This window comes from Microtus oregoni, unplaced genomic scaffold (genome assembly GCF_018167655.1).
Source record: "Microtus oregoni isolate MIOR12 unplaced genomic scaffold, Mior012 000015F_ref0000493, whole genome shotgun sequence".
NCBI classification, from domain to species: domain Eukaryota; kingdom Metazoa; phylum Chordata; class Mammalia; order Rodentia; family Cricetidae; genus Microtus; species Microtus oregoni.
In genome coordinates, this window is record NW_024543074.1 from 29,966,093 (window position 1) to 29,991,127 (window position 25,035).

The 25,035-nt window shown below is 49.4% G+C and overlaps 2 protein-coding genes across 3 annotated transcripts in view; both read right to left on the reverse strand.

The window, feature by feature from the left end:
• Positions 1-455: 455 nt before the first annotated feature.
• Positions 456-2,572, reverse strand: Mfsd6l (major facilitator superfamily domain containing 6 like). The gene has a single exon (XM_041665068.1). The coding sequence runs from the start codon at positions 2,390-2,392 to the stop codon at positions 614-616; it is 1,779 nt and encodes a 592-aa protein (XP_041521002.1). The 5' UTR covers positions 2,393-2,572; the 3' UTR covers positions 456-613.
• Positions 2,573-5,966: 3,394 nt separating this feature from the next.
• Pik3r6 (phosphoinositide-3-kinase regulatory subunit 6) overlaps positions 5,967-25,035 on the reverse strand; it is a 33,065-nt gene continuing 13,996 nt past the window's right edge. The window contains exons 10-19 of one of the 2 annotated variants that reach the window (XM_041665170.1): positions 24,517-24,931; positions 24,109-24,187; positions 22,543-22,665; positions 18,167-18,277; positions 16,687-16,774; positions 16,325-16,395; positions 15,649-15,737; positions 13,316-13,436; positions 7,180-7,292; positions 5,967-6,690 (exon numbers count right to left, since the gene is read on the reverse strand). In XM_041665170.1, the coding sequence (XP_041521104.1) occupies positions 6,537-6,690; positions 7,180-7,292; positions 13,316-13,436; positions 15,649-15,737; positions 16,325-16,395; positions 16,687-16,774; positions 18,167-18,277; positions 22,543-22,665; positions 24,109-24,187; positions 24,517-24,931 (1,364 nt within the window). In that variant the 3' untranslated portion in view covers positions 5,967-6,536. Of the gene's footprint in view, positions 6,691-7,179; positions 7,293-13,315; positions 13,437-15,648; positions 15,738-16,324; positions 16,396-16,686; positions 16,775-18,166; positions 18,278-22,542; positions 22,666-24,095; positions 24,188-24,516; positions 24,932-25,035 lie in introns of both variants that reach the window. The other variant, XM_041665171.1, reaches the window with a different exon arrangement.

The window sequence follows — 25,035 nt, forward strand, 5'->3', positions numbered from 1 at the left end:
TGCCCCAGTGTGGGTCCAGTTGCATCAGAACCCTATACTGAAAGGCCTTGAAAGCCTCAAAATTAGCAAATGCAGAGGAACTTTTCTACAAAAGCAAATGTGTTCTCCCATATCCTAAAACGTTTGCGTGGCAAATAAAATAATAAAATAAACTGTTGGCCTGGGGAGACTGTCCAGCAGGTAAAGCTGCTTTTGCAAACGCAAGGACCAGATTTTGATCTCTAAAAACTATGCAAAAGTGGAAGGCGTGGTGGTATGTGTGTGTGATCCCAGTGATGGAGAGGCAGATGAGGGAGGAGAGGGTTCTGGGGGGTGCTGGCCAGTCAGTTCTTGCCAAATGGTGAACTCTAGACCAGTGAGAGACCCTGTCTCAAACGAGGTGGATGGCGCCCCTGAGGTTGTCCTCGGGTACACACACACACACACGTATACAAACACATAAAAAATAAAAAAGTAAAAACCTCCTTTTACTACAAAGTGAAATCACGCAATGAGTGGTTCCTGTTGCGCCTCTGGCATAGACACGGCTTTCCCCCTTAAGGCTCCCTGCGGTCCGGAGCAGGAGCCCTATGCCACCTCCGAGTGCTCTCCTCCAGCAGTGTGTGGTGCCCTCTCAGCCCTTCCAGTCCTTGTGCTCCTCCCTCATGGCCTTCACAAGCCAGTCCCGTTCTGACCCCTGCTCGGAGTCGCTGGCGTCACTCCCCTCCATGGCCAGCAGCTTCGAGTAGTTGATCCTCTGTTCTCGGGGCAGCCTGGACTGGGTGGACAGGAACAAGGCCAGCCAAAGCAACAGGCCCACACAGCAGGCTTGGTAGAGCACAGCTATGCCGAAGCGCATGACAACGAAGCCCCCCGCAAAGCTGCCTAGGCTGCCACCACTCTCATAAAAGTGACCTCGGAACACAGAGCCTAGAGACCTCTCCACGTCAGAGGTGGACAGGTCCTCTATGGAGACCCCCACGGCCCACCACAGAGCCCCACTGCTGATGGCACTCAGGATCTGAACCGGTAGGACAGACCACCAGCTCCAGATGAAGGAGTAGTAGAGTAGCTGCAGGGCCAGGCAGCCCAGCCCCAGACCCAGCACACCCACCCGCGACAGTTTCCTAAGCAACCAAGTTCTGAACGGATGAAACAGAATTTCTCCTAGTAAACTGAGAGCCACCGAGAAACCCATCACCAGCTCGCTGCTGCCATGGTCCTTCATGTGCCAGAACAGGAAGTTCTGCACCGTACTGGCAGTGGCTCCTATCCAAAGGACAGTGAAGGCTAGGAAGATGAGGCGGGCGTCACTCCGTATGAGGGACAGTGCTTTGGTGGTTTTGTAGCTGGGCCCCCGTTTCTGGTTGATGGGGACAGGAAAGGCTGTGCTCAGCGCTAAGGCCAGAGTACTGAGCAGCGCATAGCTGTAGAAATGAATCACGCCCCGAGGACCATTGGTCACCAGGAAGCATTCCAGATGCCCCACCAAGGCTGCGATGCCACACACACCTGCTGACATACCCAATAATCTCCAGAGCCACAGGTCTCTGTTCCGGTCTGTGGCGTCAACAAAATCCAGGTATTCGTAAAGACTGTCATCTGCTACCTGTGCCAGAGGGGCTGTCAGCAGTTCCCAGAATACCACAAACCCCAAGGAGAGGATGAGGGTCCACTGCGGCCCTTTCAAGGAGTGGCTGAGGGCCTGGGCATCCCGCTGGGCCTTTGACAAGTTGCCTGGACTTCCAAGGGTTGTACTTCCAGGGAGTGGACCCAGGGTAGCATTGCCCACTTCAAAAGTCCCTTCCTGGGAATTAACTCTCAACCCGGAAGTGACAGGATGGCGAGCTTGGGTAGTGATCCTGGCTCCTGCAACAGAGTCAACTAAATAGGCCTGCAGGCCGCCAAGTATTCCTTCTTGATCTTTACCAAATCCGTTTGGAAAGCCAGACGTGTCCAGGGCTCTGGTGTGTCTGCTGCCTGGGAGGCTGGGTGCTCCTGCCCTGTGGTTTGGGACTGATACCTGGGGGGAGGTCATGGTCACAGTTCGTGGTAGGACAGTGGAGATCACTCTGTTGCTTCCATTACAAAAGTAATTGCCCGGATTTCTGTCCGCCGGTGGGATGAGGACCATCAGGAGGCTGGCTCCTGCGGAGCCCAGCAACGAGCCAGTCAGAAACATTCTCCTTTTGTGGTAGCGTTTAGCCAGGAAGGCACAGAAGGGAGTCCAGCAGGCGGCGACCAGGTGCTTGGTTCCCATGAGGACGCCCACCCAGGGTGCGGTCACACCCAGTTGCCTCAGGTAGAGGGTCAGGAACGGGGTTACACAGGCATCCCTGACCCCGCACACCAGATGGAAGAGCCTGGCCACCCCCAGTGCCCTGGGGACGTCCCACTGCGGGTTGGGGCTCATGGCTGCGGGAGTCCGTCAGACCCAGAAGGGCACAGGACCGGGCTGGACGCGGGGCGCGCGGGACTCCATGTCCCGGGGAGGGAGGATCACGGGCTCAGGGTTCCGAGCAAATCGGACTGCGCCTCCAGCCCCCGGCGTCGCCTCCGGTCACCTGGCCAACGGCTGCTTTACTCCCCCACGTCCGGCCACCCTCCCGGAAGTGGCCCCGCCCCAGGAGTGAGGCATGGCGGGGGCGGAGCCCGCGCACCTGTTGTCAGCACCTACAGCACCTGCGCCCCACCTGCGCCACCCGTGAGTAGCATCGAGTGAGGCTCAGCGCGTTTGGAGCTTGACCGTGGGCGCTACCCGGCTCCTGAACTGCCTCAGGCATGAGAAACTGTCAGGGTCAGGATAGGGACGAGACTGGGAGAAGAATAGGGCGAATGACATCCGCACATCTCTCTTCCTCAAGTCTGTTCAGAGGAACACTGGTCAGTGGCCATCCGGAGTTGGCCCTGTTTATCTTAAGTGACATCGCCATCACCAAGACTCACACCTCCCCTCCCCTGCTTTGCTCTTATCAAGGGCACTTTTGTCTATAAATCCTTCTGTTCACCTTATTGCTCCCGGGGAGGCAGCTGCTTTGGCTCCCAGACCAAAGAACAATTGCACCACATGTAAACAGCCCCAGAAGAGGTGTGATCTTGGGTCATACTAAATATATACCTCCCCCCCTCCCCCAGGCATTTCTTGTCTCACATGAACAAAGAAAGATTCCAGTGGTTCAAATTATTTGGGATTGTATCATAGGCTTTCCTCCAAAACGGCCAATCATCTAATTACTGATTTAGTAATTTTTCTATTCTCACACCCAGGGCCTCCATGCAAGCTAGTCGAGCACTCAACCACTGAGCTACATCCCAGCCCTGACCTGGTCAGCGCTTCATTCAAGGCTTGCTCATTGTACCTAGTTTGACTGTGGATTGGAGGGTGTGGGTGTTTGCCGACCAGTATGTATGTGTGTAGCTGAATTTGACTCAATAATGGCTTTCACTGTAAACTGGTAGACAGCCAAGATCCCCAGCGCATTCACTTAACCTTCCTGACTGACAGGCTTGTAATGGTTACTTAAAAACTCGGGATTGCTCGCTGGGTATGGTGACATATACCTGTGAGTCAACACTTGAGGATGGTTCACCCTCAGCCTCAGCTGTGTGAGACCTTGTTTATAAAACTAAATAAAAACAAAACAAAAATCCAAATGATTAATGGTGTGTGGTGGCTTCGTCATATAATCCCATCATTTGGAGCTGGAAGCAGGAAAATCAGTTCAAGACTGGCTTTAGTTACCTGAGACCCTGTCTCAAAAATGTCAACCAATGAATTAACCAAACACACACGTGCGCACACACGCACGATTATTGTGAGTGTTCAAACTGGTATGCAGCTGTTCATATCACCTCAGTGCAGAAAAAAATAAAGTCCCTGCGCAGACTCAGTGGAACTGTCATCATTACCAGTTTCAAACCACTGAGATCCCCCAGCCCACCTCCTTCAGCTGTCAGACATTACCCTCACTTGCCAAACTCCACAGTCTCTCCCACAGCTGCACTGGGCTTGTCTGCGTCTGCCCACCTGAGAAAATGTTCCCTGCTTCCCATGCCATGGGGGAGCAGAGACTTCCTGGAAGCCTAGACTGCCTTTGGGCCAATCTATTAAACTAACCTCAGAGCCCTACTTACTTCCTTCTTGGTTTGAGAATGGGTCCTGGGACTTTGCCCCATTCCTGGAACAATGAGGTCAGAGGTCAAATGCCAGAGCCATCCCTCATCCTGTATTGATTTAATGAAACTGTTCCCTGTGCACTCGGATATTTGAACACTTGGTCCCCAGTTGGTGGCATTGCTTGGGGAAGCTTAACAGGCTTTGCTGAAGGAAAGTATGTCACTGGGGTTGAATTTTGAGAGTTTAATTTTGTTTTAAAACAGGATCTCATGACCAGGGGTGGTGGCGTATGCCTTTAATCCCAGAGAAAAACCCTGTCTTTAAAAAAACAAAACAAAACAAAAAAACCTCCACCCCCAAAAGAGAAAAAGTCCCTACTAGGACTCTACACTACCTCAGGCATGAGAAACTGTCAGGATCCAGAAAAAAAGACTGGGCTGTCCCAAAACAACAACCAACCCACCCAAAACAGGCCAGGTTGGCCTCAAACTCACAGAGATCCACCTGCCTCTGCCTCCTGAGTGCTGAGATTACAAGCATGAGCCACCACATCTGGCAAGGGCTTTGAGAGCTTTGATCTCTCGGCTTCTTTATTATGTTTGAAGATGTGAGCTCTTGCCTTCTGGCTGCCATGCTCGTAGCTTGTTGCCACTCCCTCTCACCATGATGGACTCATATTCCTCTGGAACCATGAGCCAAAATAAACTGTTTCTCCGGTTGCTTTTTGGCCATGATGTTTTCCATAGCAACGGAAGAGGAAGCAGTATAGATTCCCGATTTCAAAGGGATCTGCCATCTTCTCTCTCACTGTCCTCTGGGACTCTATCGAGCTGACAGGAAGGGACTCGGATCTAAGCCCCTTGGACTTGGTCTGTTTCTCTCCCACCCTGCAGCTGGTGATGGGGCCGAGGACACTACAGCTTTGTTTGTCCCTGATCTTTTGTACCTGGATATGTGTAGTGACATTTTATTTGTATTTTAATAACTAAAGCTTTCCTGAGGGTCGGTGCAAAGCAGCCACACTTGTCAGCCATACAGGCGAGGCAGTGGTGGCCACACCTTTAATCCCAGCAGCCACACCAGTTAGCATAGAGGCCAGGCATGGTGGTGCATGCCTTTAATCCCACTAGAGAGGAATATAAGGCAGGAGGAGGCAGGAACTCACTCTCTTTCAGTCTGAAGATTTCAAAGAGGTAAGAGCTCTCTAGTGGCTTGGCTGCTTTTGCTTTTCTTCAGGTTGAACCCCAATATCTGTCTCTGGGTTTTTATTATACACGTTACAGATGTGCAATTTTTTTTACTTAAAACGTCATTATTATTATTATTATTCTTTAATTCTGGTTTCTCTGATGCTGCCCTGCATTCCTGCCTCTACTTGGGAGAGTCCTGAAGTTAAGAAAAATTAGGTGATGAAAGAGTAGGGGGAGCCGGGTGGTGGTGGTGCACGCCTTTAATCCCAGCACTTGGGAGGCAGAGGCAGGCGGATCTCTGTGAGTTCGAGACCAGCCTGGTCTACAAGAGTAGGGGGCCAGACCACAGCAGTGGATATGACACAGAACTGTGGCCTGGCCTAAGAGAATCCATTCGGTTAGATTAAGTTCTGCCTTCTGATTTCTTTTGCAGTACAAATAAGGCCACAGGGATGGCAAAGGTGATTACTGTCAAGCCTGTCGACCTGAGTTCTGTTCCAAGACCATACCATGGAAGGAAAGAACAAATTTCTACAAATTGTCTTTGATATATTTATACATACATACATACTGCAGCACACACATGTGCACACACACATGTGCACACACACACACACACACACACGCAGAAACACTTTAGAGTGCTTTTATTGATGCTATCATTCTCTTCTCTACTGAGACAGACCGCCTCAGTAGGGGTAAACCGTGACCTGAGAGCTGGGAATAATGGTACAGACTCAGCAGGAAGCAGGACAGTGTCCCTTCCTTCCTTCCTGTTTCTTCCTCAGCCAAAGGACTCTGTACAAAAATTGTACCCATCAGCTCCAACCCCCTTTTAATGGTGCTGGGGTCAAGCCCAAGGCCTCCAATGTACTAAGTAAGTGTTCTACCACTGAACCACCCAGCTATACCTGTAACCATTTGGCATGGGTTTTCAGGACTCCCTAGCGAGCCTAAATTGGCTTGAGAAGTGGGAGATGAACATCAGCACAAAAATGATGTTCTGGAAGAAGCCGGGTTGTTTGAGCATGTGTTCATTTCATCCCAGCATTGTCCGGCAATCCATCAGCCTTGGGACAGGTCCTTCTTCATCACAATCCAGGATCTCTCACCTCCCAGGCTTTCCTGACTCCTGGTCCAAGCAGAGCTGCCCAGGGAGCTGTTGGTCTGAGTGTTATGGGTGGGTAGGTAGTGTTTCTTTCTTCCTGGGTCTGCTGCCCTGGATCCAGACCTTCTATTATCCTTCAGGCTCACTGGATGACGCCAGAGAATGTGTTGATGGGCATCAGAAGAGGACTGGATTTGGCTGTATTCTTTTCTCTCTCCTGCCCATGTGGATGGAACCCCGCCATCTTGGATTTCTGAGACCGTGAACATGGCTCTGGGCAGGGGCCAGCCTCAAATCTGCAGTGGGGAGAGACCAGTTTGGAAGACTACTCTCAGGGATGAGACACACCCAGCACATTGAAAAGGCAGACCAATTGTTCTCGGGTACAGAGGAAGGGTCACAAAGAGGACAGAGGACAAATCAGAGAAGGAGGTCATAGTACACCAATATTCTCTGATAGGGAAGATGCTTGGATCTAGGTCACTGTGCCTCTGTGTCTATCTCCCTGGAGAAAACCTGCCAAAGTCACAAAGTGGGGGTACAGGTGCTCCAAAAGGGGGAGCCTCTGATGAAGGGTCAGTGCCAGCAGAGGGGCTAAAACAGGAGGACTTGCAGGCTGTGCGCTCCTAGGAATCCTGGGACCATTTAGCACTAGTCATAGGGCATGGTCTAAAACCTGCCTGGCTACAGGTACTCTGATAAGTACCCTGGGCCAAAAACAGGAGACTGTGGGCGTTTCAATTCTTCCTGTGGGAACTGGAGTCCTGGGGTAGAAGCCCTCTCACCTGACCACGTCCCTGAAAGTGCGCCGGCTGTCCTTGTCCAGCCACAGCGTCAGCAGCCTCTGGTCTTGGCTCTGGACTTGGATACTGGATGTCCGAAAGGTGTTTGTCGCTGTCTACATCAGAGAAAGTTTATGTAAATGTCACCTTCGCTCAGCAGCCGGTCCTGCCAACATGTCCCACCGTGGGATCTGGTGTGTTTCCTCCCTCCATCCCAAGGGGTCCCTGCCCTTTTCCTGCTGGTGACTGAGCAGTGACTACATAAACTGCCCCCATGTTCCCTCGCATGGGATGCTGCTTCTGTTCTGCAGTTCTTTCCTTGACCTGTTAGGCTTCATTATGAATACAAAATAGAACACGTGGGCAGTACCTGGTGAGTTATCAAGCTAGAGTTTCTGCATGCATCTTGATCATCTCCTAGAGCAACCATATTGCTAGGTGGCCCTGGTTCTCAGTATTAAATTATATGCATAATTCTTTACCTGGGGCAACATAACCAGGGTGTTCAAGAAATTGTCAAGTAAAACTCTAAGCCAGTGGGAAGCAGCCCCTAGGCATCCTGACTCTAGACAAAGGGGACTTCCAGAGAGGCCCTTCCTATGGAAAAGAGAACTCTGGTCCTTGGGGTGCCAGGAGGGCCTTGCAGAGTCCCCCACACATAGACAGGAGCTTTTGGCAGTACACAGACAGCCCTAGGTGTCAGGAAGCCTCAGAATCTGTTTCTCGCAAGTGGTTTCAACCCTGCATGCTTATAAGAATCACACAAGGGGCAGAAAGGTGTAAAAGCCAGGTGTCGGGGAGAACTGGGGCAAAACAGTGTCCTCTGGATATGACAGGACCATTGTGCTCACAGCAGCTGTGGTCGCCTGCAGAAGACCTGCACAAGAACAAGTCAGTCAGTGTGTGAGCTCCGAAGCGGAAGGGGCCCGGGTCAGTCAGAGTGCCAGCACAGAAGCGGAAGGGGTCCAGGTCAATGGGTGTGCCAGCATGGAAGCGAAAGGGGTCCAGGAGCCCTGTGTGCTATAGTTTTTTTCAACTTGACACAAACCAGAGTCCTGGGATATGTGCTCAGTTATATTCACAGCAGCATTGTTTGTCATAGCCAGAACCTGGAAACAACCTAAATACCCTTCGACCAAAGAATGGCTAAGGAAATTGTGGTATATTTATACAATGGAGTACTACACAGCAGAAAAAAAAATAATGACATCTTGAAATTTTCAGGCAAATGGATAGAGCTAGAAAATATCATTTTGAGTGAGGTATCCCAGACCCAGGAAGACAATTATCATATGTACTCAATCATAAGTGGTTTTTAAACATAAAGCAAAGAAAACCAGCCTACAAATCACAATCCCAGAGAACCTAGACAACAATGAGGATCTAAGAGAGACATATATGGAGCTAATCTACATGGGAAGTAGAAAAAGACAAGATCTCCTGAGTAAATTGGGAGCATGGGGACCTTGGGAGAGGGTTGAAGGGGAGAGGCAGGGAGGGGAGCAGAGAAAAATGTAGAGCTCAGTAAAAATCAGTAAAAAGCAAACAAACAAACTAGAGTCCTGGGAAGAGGGGAATCAGTTAGGAAAGTGTTTACATCAATTGGTTGATAGGTAACTCTGTGGAGTATTTAAAAAAATTAATGATTATATGGGAGGGCCCAGTCCACTGTGGGCAGGTGACCCTGGGTTCTATAAGAAAGCAGGCTGAGCAAGCCGTGGGGAGCAAGCCAGTTAAACAGCATTCCTCCATGGCCTCTACTTCTGTTCCTCCCCTCAGGTTCTTGCTTAAATTACTTCCTTGGCTTCCCACCTTGATGGATTCTAACCTATAAATTAAAATAAACCCTTTCCTCCCCAGGTTGTTTTTGGTCAGTGTTTTATCACAGCAATAGGGATGCAAAGAGCCCCCATCCCCCACGGAGGAGGAGGAGGACAGGTGATGGCTTCTGGGGTGGTGGAGAGCCAGTCTTAACAAAGAGTGTGGCCCCAGGTAGGTCCACAAGTCTCCCACACCCAGGAGAATATGAACAGGACAGTGGGATTTCATGAGTTATTGTTTCAAGAGGGCAGGCCTGGAAAAGTAGCACAGGTCTTTAATCCCAGCACTCGGGAGGCAGAGGCAGGCGGATCTCTGAGCTCCAAGCCAGTCAAGGCTAAACAGTAAAGGCTTATAACAGTGTGTGGGACACAGCACCGTGTTAGTGTTGGATCCTCATTACTATTGCTGTTGTTATTGTTGGTTGTAATTCCCCCAGAAGAACGTAAGCATAAACAGTAGTCTTGGTGATGAAGGAGGCGCTGTGTTAAGAGGAAGAAGGAAGGGGTTGGGGATTTAGCTCAGTGGTAGAACGCTAGGCCCTTGGTAGAGTCCTCAGCTCCAGGAAAAAAAAAAAAACAAAAAACAGAGGAAGAAGGAAAACTCCTGAATATTTTTTTTCTCTGTTTGTCCCCTAACTCAAACCCCTTCTCCCTTTCCCCTTATGTGAATCTGAATAACTGATTCGCGAGTGGAGAAGAAAGAAGCCCACAAACATCCATTAGATGGGAGGGGAGCAGACCGACCCCATGACGGAGCCTGACAAAGGGAAGAGATGCCTGGTTGCGCGGTAGAATCTGAAGCAATTTGTGTCCCCTAGAGCTCTTATCTGTGATGGAGGGGTTACTCTTATCTGTGATGGAGAAGTGTATTGTGGCAGGTGAGCAGGCCATGGAGCCCACTGCGCTGTAACTAGACAGTTCACCAGATGGTTGTCTGCACTGGGAAGCCTCTAGTCACCTTCCAGAAATACCCAGAGGAGCTGCAGAGGCATGAGATCCTGCATAAAGAGGGGCCTAGGGGCAGCCAGGATTAATCAGTTTATAGGCTGTGCTCAAACTGACTGTACCTGGTGAGGGATAGGGGTCACCTAAGTAAAGAGACTGACTGAGATCTGATGAACTGGGTGTGACCTGCTAAGTATAGCATCCTGAATCAGTGTTCTTGCCCCTGGTACTTATGGGGTTCTTCAGGTGTCTGCCACGACCCAGACTCACACTCCAGGTGACCAGAGGCCATCCATCTACTAGCCTCCTCTCATACATCTGCCTGTTGCATTTGCCTCTGGGGTCTACATGCCAAGGCACACGCCATCTCCTGGGCTGTGGACCATGAAGACAACATACATCTATAATGCAACTCTGGAGGCCAGTGGCAAGGGCCAGTTGCAAGTTTTGCAAAGGATGCCACTCCGCAAGATGAAGGAACAGGCAAAACGCTCCTCTTCCCTGCTGGCATTGGTTTGTTCCACACCTGAAGCATCTTTTTTCTGTCCTTGCCTTGTTGCTGTCAGTCCTACCTATCAAGCATGCAGCCAGTCAAAGGCAAGCCCACTGAACCTGCCACGGGGCTCTTGCTGGTCCCAGCTGGGGGCACCTTCCCTCCACCTCACCAAGAGCTTCCCCTCTGTGGCTTGGTGTTTACCATCTGATGAAACCTGTGTGTGTGTGTGTGTGGGGGGGGGTCCTAGGAGAGGAAACACACCTACTGGAATTTCACTTAGCAAGTCAGCAAGAGATAAAAAAGGGAACTTGCTGGGCTGGTTAGCTTAGATATCCAAAAGCCCCTAGCCAGGTTATTTAATGAGGTCAAAGGAGCAGAGGTTAGTAGAAGGAACTGACTCCAAAAGAGAAGTTGCAGTTCAGGGTAACCAGGCCCACCTTACAGCTTCAAGCTTAAAGACCCTTCCCATGCTAAGGCAGATTCGAGCCATCAGAGCAATTTAGAGCCAACAGAGTTCTCCTGCTGTGGACAGCTCACCTTGGAGAAGTGAGCTTCAGGTGCAGGGGTGAGATGTTGGAAGCCCTGGGTGACTAGTGAGCATCCTTGAGGTCTGCTATGTGCCAGATACCCTGAGTGCTGGAAGCCCCAAGATAAGGACTCACTTCCAGAGCCCCCACCCCACCTCTCTGCCATGCCATTTACAGGGCTGCAGTGTTCCCATAACTGTCCCCAGAGTCTGGGCGAGCACAAGAGGGGGGGTACTCAGCTCACCAGGGAGTGGGGGTAGGGAAGAAGCATCAGGACAGCCTCCCCCACATCCCTCACTCACAGAGTGTATTGCAAAGAGAATGTGGGAACAAGGATAACACAGCAAAGCCCAAAGGTGCAACTTGTAGAACTCCTAGGCAGGGAATTGAAATAGAAAGGTTAAAAAAAAATAAAGAAAAAATTTTGGAAAATATTCCAAAACCATGAGACAAATAAAAGAATGATGTTCTCATCTAAAACAAGGCTACCATGGTATCATTATGAGTGGGAGCATGAACAGGATATAAAGAAAGAAAGATTATCTATAAATATGAGAAAAATCAGCTTCACTAATTTGAAGAGGCAGAAATCTAGGTTAAAACCATGCAGAATTTGATGACCAGATTCACAAAGATGAAACAGGTCAACTAGTGGATTGACCGCTTTTTAAAATTATGACCACATATGGGGTTGTGACACAGTGGGGGTGGGGTCTGGAGACCAGTGTGGTAAAATGTCCAGATGAACGGATGCCAGCTCACTAGGGAAGGTTTCAAAGGCAAAATCATGAGTGTTAGCATCTGTTTAACCCTACGCGTGTTCCCACTGGCATGCTTATAATAGTGAAAGAAGATCTTTTAATCTTACAAAAAACATTTCAAAAATCATATATGTATATGCAACCATCATTAAGAAATATTTAATGACATAATAAACAAGATCCCATCAGGACTGATGTACAAACCTTTCATATATATGAAATATATATGTTTTATATATATTTATTTTATTTTTAAAACAGGGTCTTACTATGTAAACTGGAAGTTGACCTGGAACTCACTCTCTAGATCAGGCTGACCTTGAACTCACGGAGTTAAGTAGCACTCTACCTACCGAGTGCTGCTTAAGGCATGCACCACCATTCCCAGTTGACTTCATGTATTTTTGAGCAAAAATGTTACTATAGACCACTATCCACTATATCTATCAATTATATAAAAATATAATTCATGAAAAATCACCCAAAGTATTTATACTAGAAAAAAATGTCTCCAGCTATCCTAACCATGACTCAAAATAAACACTGAAACATTTCATCTGGAGATGAAAACATGACTTTGAAACAGAGAAATGGAAGGACTGAAAAGCCCGTGGGCTTTGCAACGCCGAGGTGACTTTGCTGCAGTCGGGGAAGTTCACAGCAATAGCTGTGAGCAAAGTGGTCGTGGGTCAGACCTCAAACTCTTACAAGTATCTTTTTTAAAAAGCTTGGCTGAGACAGGAGAAAGGAGCTGGTAGCCAGGGAGAAAACATGGTCAAGGTAGAGTTTCTTGTCTGTTTCTAGGATGGAGAGGAGGCCTGGGTCTGTCTGCAGAGGAGGGAGCAGGGAAGAAGGAGAGGTCACAGGCAGAGAAAGAGAAAAGAGACTCCAAAGACCACCAGGAAAGAGACTGACTGACATCAAGGCTCCAGGTGAGGAGGAGTTTGTTGGGGTCTGCTCAGTGTGGGTGCAGAATTTATTTCAGAAGCTATCTGCACACAGCCTGTCTGGTGGGTGATGCCCAGGAGTCAATGTTGGTGTGAGCACCGTTCAGGTGGGACCGTGAGGCTCTGGGGTCAACTTAAGTGTAAGTGAATTGAGAGAAGCTGTCAGAGGGAGAACAAAGGGGGAGTCTCATACCCTTATCACTAAATATCAGTTCATTCAAGGCAAAGCCGAGGGGCGTGCGTGTGTGTGTGTGTGTGTGTGTGTGTGAGCGCGCGTGCGTGCGTGCGTGCGTCCAGAGGAACAGTGAGAGTGAGAGAGCTGCATGGGTGTCGTCTGTCCTGGAGGAGTCTGGTTGCAGGGCTGTGACTGGGATGAGACGGGTGGGCAACTGTGGTTGTCAGGGGATGCCTTAGTCCTCAAATGGGCTGCAGACGGAAGACGGGGCTCGGTGCCTTTCTTATACCTGCAGAGCCTCCCCATTTCCCACACTGATTGGAAAGTCCCACGGCAGGAGTGAAGGGTCACCAGTCAGCTCCCTTTCTCTGAATTCCTTCCCCACCCTCATCCCCCACCCCTGCAGGCTCCTTCACCAGCTGCCTGTCCCCCTCTGCTTGTCCCCCTTCCTAATCCACCCGAACTCACAGTGAACGACCTTCCTGCAAGATTGGAGGACTTGACCACCTCCGTCACACTGACATGTAGACAAGTGCAGTTTGCAGCAGAAGCAGCATTTGGTGAGGTGCAGTGGGAGAACCCTGAAACCAAATGAAATGGGGGGGTGAGTGGGAAGCTGGAGACTCGGGGTCCTAAGAAACCCCCCGTAACCCTGTCTTCTCCTCTGCTTCCAGTTCACCCCGCCCTGTGACCTTCACTTCTGGGTTCCATGTTGGTCCTAACCACGCTTTTGTTCTTTCTTCCTTTCCCATCTCCTTCCCTGGAGAATCAACTGAGTTTCTGAACCCCTGGTGATCACCAAGCCAAGTCCTAGGGCCCCATATTGATAAAATGATCTCACTGTGTAGCCCCGGCTAGCCTGAAACTCAGAGATCCGCCTGCCTCTGCTTCCTGAGTGCAGGGATTAAAGGAATGTACCACCATACTGGGCTTTCCTATCTTTGTAATTTTTTTTTAAATGCATTCGGTAGTGTTGGGAATTGAAACTGGAACCTCAAATGTACTAGATAAACATTTTATCAGCAATTCACATCCCTAGTCCCCACCCCACCCCACTTCTTAACAGTGTATCAAAAAGTCACCATGTGTGACCACTGTCAGGCCTAAGTTCTCTCTGCCAGCTAAAGATGGTGCTTAGAGCAGCGTGCTTCTTGGGTGACTCTGGTCTCACCTCTGTGATGGCTCGGGGGTAGGATACAAGTGCGAGTCTTATGAAGGAAAAGGAAGGATACAATACTTGGCCTCCCCTTTTCTCCTCTTCCCCTCCTCCCCTTCTTCTTCTTTGGCAGGGTCTCCTCTAGTCCTATCTGGCCTCAAACTTACTATGTAATCAAAGATGACCTTGATCTGAACCCTGTGCCCCCCATCCTGAGCTTGCTCAGATTACAAGTGTGTGCCACCAGGTTCACCGTGGGCAGAGCTAACATTAGCGGTTTACTATGTGCACACAAACTAGTGTCTAGTACCTGTATTTTCTATTTAAAAGTATGAAAGTGACACATCCCTTGCCCAAAGTCACACAGATAGCAAGAGGCAAAAAGGGTAAGGATTCTGCCTCCCCAGCTCTGCCCCTGCTCTCCTGGTCCACTGCTTCACAGCCTCTTCCAGACCATGAGCCCCTGGCAGGACGCTGACATGCCACAAGAAAGACTGTCTTCTAGAATACGAACGTGTCACAGGTCACCTGAGAGTTCAGTTCACTTGGACTTCTTTCTGTGCTGGATGCCTCTGTAAGAGCACTGATACAGGAGGTTGGGCGAGAGGATGCCACGTTCGAGACCAGCCTGGCCTACATTGTGAGACGCCATCTTATTTTGAGACAAATTTGTGTGCATAAACATGACTTCATTTATTCAACAAATTGTTTGTGATGGGGGCTCATGATGTAGCCCAGGCTTTGAATTCATGATCTCTTTGCCTCAGCCTCCCGAGCGCTAGGATTACAGGCCTGGGCACTGCACTGTCGTCCTGAGGAGCTGCTGGGTGCCAGGTACCTTCGAGGTACTGTGGAGACTGATGAACAGATACAGTTCTGCCCTAGGTGAGCTCTCTTGAATTCTCAGAAATGATCTCCCCCAAGTTTGTGTGGGTCATGGCCCTGAAGCCTAAACTGTGGAATTTCGCAGAGACTATGGGGCAGTGGAGAGGAGCGCTGAGTGAGGGTGCCTGGCTCAGGACTCTTGCAGGGGTGACCCTGAGAAAGTGTTTAATTTGCTTCAATTCCTTTCAGGAAGGACTTAGGAATACTGATAATACTGATCTCAGAGAATTCATATGCACCTAACAGAATGCTGCTAGGCTCCTGGGAAATATGTTTGGTGCTGGTTATCCGTGCTGCCATCTCTTCTTCCCTCCAGGGGACCAGGGAGCGCTTGTGAAGCTCATGCCGAGGCTGTCTGAGTCTATGTGAGCTGATTTCTTTACTGTTGCTCCATTTCATTTATTCATTTATTTTTATTTTGGAGCAATATGAAAAAGCCACCATTTCCCAGCAGAAGCCGCCGGCTCTGGAGGCCTAATTCAGAGTGGAGAGGCCTTCTGCCCCACTCCAGCTGTGGAGGCCCTGTCCCAAGGCTGGGATAGTCTGGGTTGTTTGGCAGTGGCCCTCCTGAGGGCAGGGGTCTGGCTTTTCTCAAGGCCTCAGCTCTTCCCAACCAGAGCTCTTTGATGCAGGGAAGTTGTGAGAGCTCCACCCCCACCCGGTTTCCCCATCTCCTGTCAGTCAACCCTTTTCCCTCCTCTCTCCCCGATTTTCTCCTCTTCCCTCCACCTCTTCACTCTGCATTCCCAGATCCTCACCTTCGGTGTCACTGGCTGGAATGGTCTTCAGGACCAGGCCAGTGGCCCGCAGAGAAGCAGTGACCTCCCGGGGCCTGTGGCTGAGCAGGGTCTGGGGATGGGAATTGAAGAGCTAAAGAGGGGGTCCTGAGAATGTGCCCTTCCTGCATCTTCAGGTCTCACATCTCCCTGTCCTGCGAGTCTCCCTGGGGTGCTGATACCAAAATGGGCCTGTGGGAAGAGGCTTAGACATCCCTAGTCCCCAGTGAGCCAATGGGTACCTCATAAGGAAGAAGTGTTTGAGCAAGAAACCAGCTTTCATTCCTTTTCTTTTTCTTTCTTTCTTTCTTTCTTTTTTTCTTTCTTTTTTTGACAAGGTCTCACTGTGTAGCTCTAGCTGGCCTCAGGCTCACAGAACTCCACTTGCTCTGTTTCTAGGCGTTACGACATGCACCGCCATGCCCATCCAACCCTCTAATTTCTTAGAGCACATTGCCGCCTTGCCTGCATGTGAGGTCAATTTCACCCTTACTCCATCCTTGCAGAATGCTCTAGAGTCTAAAAGAATCCAAGGATATCGTCAAGAAAGGGCGTGTGTGGCTTCCTTTGGCTCTGTCTACAACCCCCATGTCCCAGAGGCTGGCTGGCTTTCACTGGCCATGCCACCTGGTCCCTGCTGGCTGTGCCAATGACACCGACCTTCTGGTAGCACACAGACAGTTCAGCTCCTGTGCCTTCAGCTGTCCCCTTCCTGCGGGGTGAAGATCCCTCTGAGGGGAGATAAGAGAGTGTATAAGGTGACATTCCCTCCCCCGTGTCGTTGAGGCTTAGCTGCTGAATAGACCTGGCAGCTGTCTCTGGGTGGAGAGGTGGCATCTTGGGGAGACTGCCTTTCAATATGGGGGTGTTCTGAGGTAGAGAGGTAAGTGTGGCCCTAGCATTCAGCAGAGGCCCATGATGTAGCAGGGCGACCATAAGGGTGGCATCTGGTGAGAGGCGGGAGAGTGAGGGTAGGGGAAGCTGAGCCAGGGTGAGCTCGGGGAAAGGGAACAGAAGCTCACCTTTGGGGGACTTGGAGTCTTGGATCTTCAGCTTCAGCTCTGTGAGGAAAATCTCCTCTGTAGGGTCATGACTCAGGTTGGTGAAGATCTAGAGACAAGAAGAGGCAGGCAGGGAGGGAAAGAGGGAATGAGGAAATGAGGGGAGGAGGGAAGACGGGGGCTTGGAGAAAGCCTGAGGTGTCCCACCCAACCGCCTGCCAGCGCTAGGTTCTGAGCTACACAGAGGGGATGGCCACATCAGTCCTGACCTCTTCAGCAATGTAAGCTAACAGATGCCCCCAGTCATAAGCTGTTTTGAAAAGTTCTTGTCACTTGCATCTAAGTCCCTTTCTGAAGCAAAAGAATGGAGAGGAAGAATCAGGAGTCTCTGATTCTGATAAAACCTGTTTACCACATACCGGTAAAAGCTACCATGGGAAACTAACCTTAGGACAGAAAAGGAAGAAACCACAGCCTCCACAAATGGCTCCTACCTATCGTCATCAACTGATAAGACGTGGGTCATTTGGGAAACTGAGGGAAGGACTTGAAAGCTAACTTCTCTTCCATTGTTTAATGCTATCAAAGGCATGGAGCTTGAAAACACAGTAGGAGAGGAAATTGAGACCTGGAGAAAGCCTGATCCTTGAAGTTCAATGCTATGCACACCCTGAATGGGAACATGGACCGACAATTCATGGGTTCAGAATGTGGTTGTTTGGGTTTTAGGTGACCAAGTGTAGATGATAGAGACAGAAGTTCTTGTCTGAGAAGGAAGGGCCAGGAGAAGGGCATCAGTCTGGTCAAGGGCATAGATGGAGAGGTTCATACTGAACTGGAGAAGGTCCATGTGCACCAGGAGAGGCCCTGGGGGAACAGGAGTGGGTGTGGTGTGTTCTGAGCATGGACAGGACATTCAGGGGACCCAACAGTAGGAAAGTCACTCACTGAGGGAAAGGCTTGAGGAAAATGATGAATAGGAAGGGTCCTCTAAGTGTCTTAGAGGAAGAGGAAACTGGCCGGGGATCTCCATGGGCCAGGATGAAAGGGTGTGTGGTACTAGTGGGCTTGTGTTTTGCTAGGAAGAGAAAAGGGAAACAAGGGAAGCAAACAGAGTCGTTCAGATGCAGAATTGACGAGCAGGAAAAGAAAAGAAGTAATAGGTATCAGAGGGGAGGCTGGAGCTGAGAAAATACAGGGATCTGAAGGTCTCCAAGCAACAGAAGAGAGGATGGTGGGAGAGCAAACGAGAGTGCCTTGGGAACGTGTAACCAGAGGACGGTTTACCGTTTAGAGCAGGCTACCCCTGACTCTCAACCTTCTGCTTGAATTGGAGGGCTTCGAAGTAAATAATGACCAAAGATAAAGTTGTTAAGAGCAGCCAGGAACTGATTTGCAGCTGAGTGACCAGTATCTCCCCAGAGCCAGAGGATTTATGTGATGGTTAACAAGGTCGTGCGGGCTGGCATGGTACCCTGGGAACCCCAGGGGAAAAATGTACCTTAACCTTGTAGAGCTGAAAATAGATGGGTTGGGTGCCCATGCGAACATAGTAAGTGATGACGTCCAGGATAAAGGGGTCCACGGTCCGGGATGTGTCTAAGCAGGGAGGCTGTAAGGAGCAAGGCAGTGTCTTCAGCAGCCACTCACCTCCAGGCTGCTAGGGATGCACCATTGTCTCAGTGAGAAACTCCAAAGCCCTCACGCTCCCTGTGATCTGGCCAAATCTGTCCAATCCTTCAACATCCTCCAAGCCATCCTGGCCATCTGGTTTTTTACTTCTAACCAAAATACAAATTACCTTTTTGTTTTGTTTTGTTTTTTGTTTTTGTTTTTGAAGACAAGGTTTCTCTGAGTAGCTTTGGCTGTACTGGAACTTGCTCTGTAGTCTACAGTGGCCTTGAACTCATAGAGATACACCTGCTTCTGCCTCCCACATGCTGGGATTAAAGGCATGCGCCACCAGCATCCGGCTACAAACTACTTCTAATGAGACCACGTCTCTGGTGAGCTGGTTAATTTCATTTGCGCCGATTTACTGAGCTGTGAAGCGGTGTACTAGCTGCCTGAGGATGTAACTAATGAGGGAATTGCCTGGGTAGAAGTGTAGGTTTGAATTGGACACTCACTATCTAGAATCCTGGGCAAAAGTTATTCAGATATTTTGAGGTTGGAGTAATCTTCAAGGGAGACGTAAGAGGTTGAACTGCATGGTGGGTGATATCCCTTTGCTCTGGCCACCTCTTATCTATTAATAAACTCATTAAGGAAAAAGAATGTTGAGTTAAACTACACAGTGAGGCTCTGTCTCAATATGAGCCAACCAGCAATAGTCACTTGGTGCTGGGGATGGGCTCAGCCCCTTATCCTCTGTGGCTGTCTTAGTCCTGTGACAGCAATGTCAATGACTGTCAGACAAAGAACAGAGCATCCGTACAGAATGGGATACAGGCTGAGTCCCCTTATCAGAAATGCTCGGGGCTGGAGGTGTTTCTGACTCCATGATTTTTACCCCTTCAAATTTTGGAATATTTATGTGTAGATGAGATACCTTGGCAACGGGGCTCAAGTGTAACCATGAAATTCCTTTTGTCTCATATGTACCTCATCCTCTAAACCCAAAGATAATTTCACACATTTTTAGTGTGCTTATGTTTTGACTACGACCTGTCACATGAGGACAGGTGTGGAATTTTCCACTTGTAGAATCATGATGGTGCTCAAAAGTTTGTGTGTCAGAGTATTTCAAGTTTTGGATTTCCAGGTTAGGAATGCTCAAGCCATGACACAAGACTTGGCAAGAGGCTCAGATTTGTCTTAAGCATTCCTTATCTAACCCCAAATCTCTTCTGATTCTCACATCTGCTTCACTGAAATAGTCCTTCAAAAAAACATGCTTGGTCAGGTGTGGTGGAGGCAGAGGCAGAGGTAGGTGGATCTCTATGAGATCAAGGCTAGCCTAGACTATAAAGTAAGTTCCAGGCCAGTCAGGACTACACAATGAAACCCTATCTCAATGTTCCCCATCCCCAATTATGCTGATAATACATCCTGATAACACATCATTGCTTCACAGTGTCTTCAGGTCCTTCACATGGGAACTGCTTTTGGAAAGGCCATACAACTGATTAACTATAAGAGGAGTAGAAGGAGAAAGCAAATCTTTTATGTGCCCTGGTTGGAAGAAAAACTACCAGCAGAAGAGAAGAGCCAAGGCCTCCAGAGAACTGTCACTTATAATCTTCTCTGGCTTTCCAGGGGGAACGCATTTTAATACCCTGCTAAACAGTCTTTTGTGTATGTGCAAAAACAAAACATCTCTAGGTGCTATTCTTTTTTTTTTTTTTGGTTTTTTGAGACAGGGTTTCTCTGTAGCTTTTGGAGACTCTCCTGGAACTAGCTCTTGTAGACCAGGCTGGCCTCAAACTCACAGAGACCCACCTGCCTCTGCCTCCTAAGTGCTGGGATTAAAGGCGTACACCACCACCGCCCGGCTCCAGGTACTATTCAGAAAACAGGTACACACATCCAGACATCTTTGTGTGCATAAAACATGTAAGACAAAGCCCCCAATCAGGCAGGCAAGAAACACAATAGAGACCTTAATTCAGTGACCTGTCAAAAGGCAGATGTGTACTTTTTACGAAATGTTTTCAAATGTTATCTTTTAAGAAATAGAATAAGCCAGGCGGTGGTGGCGCACACCTTTAATCCCAGCACTTGGGAGGCAGAAGCAGGCGGTGCTCTGTGAGTTGGAGGCCAACCTGGTCTATGAAGTGAGTTCCAGGACAGCTAGAACTGTTACACAGAGAAACCCCATCTTGGAAAACAAAAATAAAACAACAACAACAACAAAAAGGGAAACAAAACAAACAAAAAATAAATAGAATGAGTAGTTTGATAACATATATAAACCAGCAGTTTCTTGTTATATTGGCAATACATTCCTTCCCACTGGGACGAGAGAAAGACACTCACCATGACAAGAAGCGCACTACACGATGTGAGGAATGAGCTGAGTGAGAAATGGGGAGAAGGAAATAAGAAAGACTGTTCAGTCCCCGAAGGCATAGAAGAAAACACTTAGGAAATTACATTGTGCCCCCAGAGAGAGACACTTAGTATGTGAAAGGGGCTGATTCTTTCTCTTTAATCAAAATGCCAATAGATTTTAAAAAAAAAAAAAATGGGTCTGGTAAGATGGCTCAGTGGTTAAGTGCACTTGCTGCTTTTTTTGGAGGACCAGAGTTAGGTTCCCAGCGTCTGTGTGAAGCTCACAACTGTCTGTAGCTCTAACTCCAGGAGCTCTGTGCCTTCTTCTGGCCTCCACAGGCACCTGAACACGTGTGCACGCATGCGTACACAAAATAAAATAAAAATAAGCTGGGCAGTGGTGGTGCACGCCTTTAATCCCAGCACTTGGGAGTCAGAGGCAGGCGGATCTCTGTGAGTTTGAGGCCAGCCTGGTCTACAAAAGCTAGTTCCAGAAGAGGCTCCAAAGCTACAGAGAAACCCTGTCTCGAAAAAGCAAAAACAAAATAAAACAAACAAAAAACCATGCGAATTCTAGTTTATCAGGAAAGATAAGCCAGCATATCCTGAAAAGTTCTGTAATAGAGAAATAATGCTGTAGGCTTACCCTTCCAGATATCAAAATAGAATCATATTAACTTGTACATGCATGAATCCATGAAAGCATAGATCCCATGTTCCCAGAAATAGCATCACACAGATGTAAGAGTTCAGTCAGGGACACAAGCAGAATATCAGATGGATGAGGCAGGATGGTTTATATAACTAACAGCTTTGGGAGAGTCTGCTAAGCATTTGGGAAAAATAAGATTACATACACACTTCAGATGAAAGGCTAAAATTATTTGTGTATGGGCTCATTATTCAGTTATAAAAATCCAGACTGTAACAGTGTTTGAGTCCTGTGATCCCAGGCTGTAAGAGGCCAGAGGCCCAGGGCTGGTGAGATGGCCCAGGGGCAAAGTGTATTGTACACTCCTGGAGTCCCAAATTCAATCCCCAGAAGCCATGTAAAGCAACAAAGTTGTCCTCTGACCTTCACAAGAGTGCTGTGGTATGCATGCCCCCTCAAACACACAGACACAGACAAAGGGAGGAGGAGGAGGAGGAGGAGGAGGAGGAGGAGGAGGAGGAGGAGGAGGAGAAGGAGGAGGAGGAGGAAGAGGAGGAGGAGGAGGAGGAGGAGGAGGAGAAGACACTTTTAAAGGCAGAGGTCATAGGGATAAAAGTTCTACATCTAACAACAGAACACGGTAAACTCTAACTAAAAAACCTAATGGGAAAACGACAAAGTGTAAAGACCGAAACCCTCCGCGGTATTTACGGCACTGAGCTGGTCTATGTGTGAACAGCAACAGGCTCTCAAGGCAGTCATGTGTCCCCTCTCTAGCCTGCCCCTGTCAGTCATGGTTAGGGATGGCAGATGCAGTCTGCAGTCAGATCCTCCGGTTCCCAGGGTAGGGCTGGGGCATCGTAGTTTACTTTCCTGCTTTGGGCAAGTTAGCTAATCTGTTTCTGCTTCAGCTACCTGGCCTGTAAAATGGAGACACGGTATGGTGACAATGGCACTTGGAGACATCTGTCCCCATCTTCTGTGAGAACTAAACGAACAAATCCCATGGGTTGATTCTGAGGTCAGGGGTTGCCTGCAGCATGTAACTGGGGTCTCCTTCTGACTCAACCTCCCTCCTCATCTGAGCTTTTTAAATATTTTCCACCTTCATTCATGCTCCTCACACTCTTCCTGCCCTCTCCCTTCCCCTCCCTTCCTCCCTCCTTCCCTCCTCCCTATCTCTCTCCATCCATTCCCTCCCTCCCCTCCCCCCCTTCCCTCGCTGCTCCTACCATCTCGGCCAGCTTGAGGATGGCGGGACACAGGGTGTTGACAGTGCTTTCGTACCATGGGTCCGCCCGACCGAGGAAGGAAGCCAGCTCTCCCAGCTCAGGCTTTCTGGATGCCTCTGGATTCTGGGGATTTGGGGAATAAAGGGACAAACACACCTGTCAGACCCCCCCCCCCCTCCTAGTCTGGGTGCCCCAGATACCAAAGTCCAGTGCTCTGTGACCACGGTCAAGTCATTTAACCTCTTGGGCTCAGTTCCCATACTGTGTGAAGACACATTAGCGCTCTGTAGCATAAACTCAAATGAAACGGAAGAGCTTTGGCCGAGGGTCACTTGTCTGTGACACTGAGGAGGAAACACTGGTGACCTTTAAAGGGCAGAGATGAGTATTGCTTGGCTCTTGTTCTGGTGAGGATGAGCGTGGATGCATCTCCCCCGCCCTCCCAACACCAGTGGACTCTGGAGATCTGCCTCAGACTTTCTCTCCCGTGGAGGGAGGGAGGGGAATTCTCTCATCAGATGAAAGCAAAGAATATCAGTACAGCTAACAACGTGCACTGTGAAGATTATCTAGAGAGAGAATATTCCCTTTTCTAAAAAATACCTCAAGCAAAGACATCAAAACGTGCTTGCTTGGGCCAGAATGGGTGTGGCCTTGAGTTTTATCTGTGGCTGTGCCTGTGATGACGTCATCTCTCAATTCTACATCTAAACAGTGCAGCTTGGAAAATCAGCTTAGAGTCTGCCTCACTTACTAGAGGAAATTCTCTAGGATTACGTAAAACCACTCAGAATGTTTTTCTTACTTTTTAAGCTTTGTGTAATTGTTTGCTTCGTATTTAAAAGCAACCCCCTTGAGCAACATCATGGGCACAGACATGGCGAAGGCAGGGCGATGCTCTCGAGAACTCTGAACCCAAGCTTTGGGTGCCTGACATCCTTGTCCTTAGCCTCCCTCTCTCTCGGTTTCTCTCTCTCTCTCTCTCTGTTTCTCTCTCTCTCTCTCTCTCTCTCTCTCTCTCTCTCTCTCTGTTTCTCTCTCTGTTTCTCTCTCTCTCTCTCTCTCTCTCTCTCTCTCGTTTCTCTCTCTCTCTCTCTGTTTCTCTCTCTGTTTCTCTCTCTCTCTCTCTCTCTCTCTCTCTCTCTTTCCCTCCCTGCCTCCCTCTCTCCTGAAGCATGTACTCTCTCGTCTCTACTTAATAAACTCACTAACCCTCCTTCACTCCGGCTCATCCTGTGGCATAGTCAAGGTCTGGCTTCACAGAGTGGAGGTCCCCAGGGCCCCTCAATTCGCTGCTCAGCACTGATAATTCCATTACAAAGACAAGAGGGGGGTCCAGCAGAGGGGCCTGCTGTGGCAAAACCTGCGTCTTGACTTCTGACCTGGAAGGCTCCTTCCAAGTCTCTCTCAGCTCTACACGCTGAGGTAATGTTCTCGACCCTGAGCCAGGGAGCTAGGCTGCCAGTGATCCCCACCCCTCCCTCTCTTCTCTGACGAGACCATTGCTCCTGACCCTTCCAGATGTTTCCATGGTCCCCTTGGCCCTGACCCTCCCTGTCCAGTCACCTGAGGTGCCAGCACAGGGATGTAGTAGAGCTGCAGGCTGAGTCTAGGAGTGAGGCAGAACTTCTTGGCTTCCCGTTTCCTGGCAACAGGCAACAAGGTAGAGTGGGTAAGAGCCTGGGGTTGGGTGTTGGCATCAAATAGTCTCGGCTTTGCTGTTTATCATGTATTGACTTTGGGTAATTTATACAAGCTTTCTGAGCCTCCGTTTACCCATTTGTGAAATGGGAACAGTTGTCATTTCCTGTCAAGCTGATGGCTGGGCACTGGGGATACTCTGCAATGTTCTCCCTTACCCACCCCGGCCTTTCCTCCTGTCCCTCTAATACCTATTTGGACCTTTTACCAGCTCATTCCAGACCCATCCACACTCCCAACAACTCCAGTTCCCAGTCCCTCCTCAGGTCCCACCTGAGTCTGTAGTAAGCCTGGGCCAAGCGACCCAACATCCTATCGTCTCCCAGCACGAGCACACGGGCTGTATGCACCCTGGAGACTCCAGGCAGTAGTTCCCCGTCCCCGCTGGGCCTGCCGGTCCTCCGATGCAACCCTGGGGGTCCATCCCAGCTGCCAGGCATGGAAAAGTCCGGGGGCCACACACGCTTCTTGATGCCCCCCTTGCGCTGCAGTGCAGCCCGCTCCATCTCTGAGCTGCTGGAATCTGGGAGCTCATCACTCCCCAAAGGAAGATCTCGCTCAATCCCACTGTCAGTGGACACCCTGGCCAAGTCCCTGTCTGGCCTAAGTCCTTGTAGATCCAAGGCCTCTAAGTCAGCACTGAGGCGTAGCTGGGAGCGGGGACGAAGGAAGAGTACCAGTTCTTTCCCTGGAACAGGAGGACAGGGGAGTGTCAGGATGGCAGGGACCCCTGGTTGACACACACAGACAGACAGGAGCCCAGACTTGTGAACACACACAGACAGATAGGAG

Excerpts from the sequence above, each read along its gene's own strand:
- Mfsd6l (XM_041665068.1), bottom strand. The coding sequence starts at position 2,392 with ATGAGCCCCAACCCGCAGTGGGACGTCCCCAGGGCACTGGGGGTGGCC.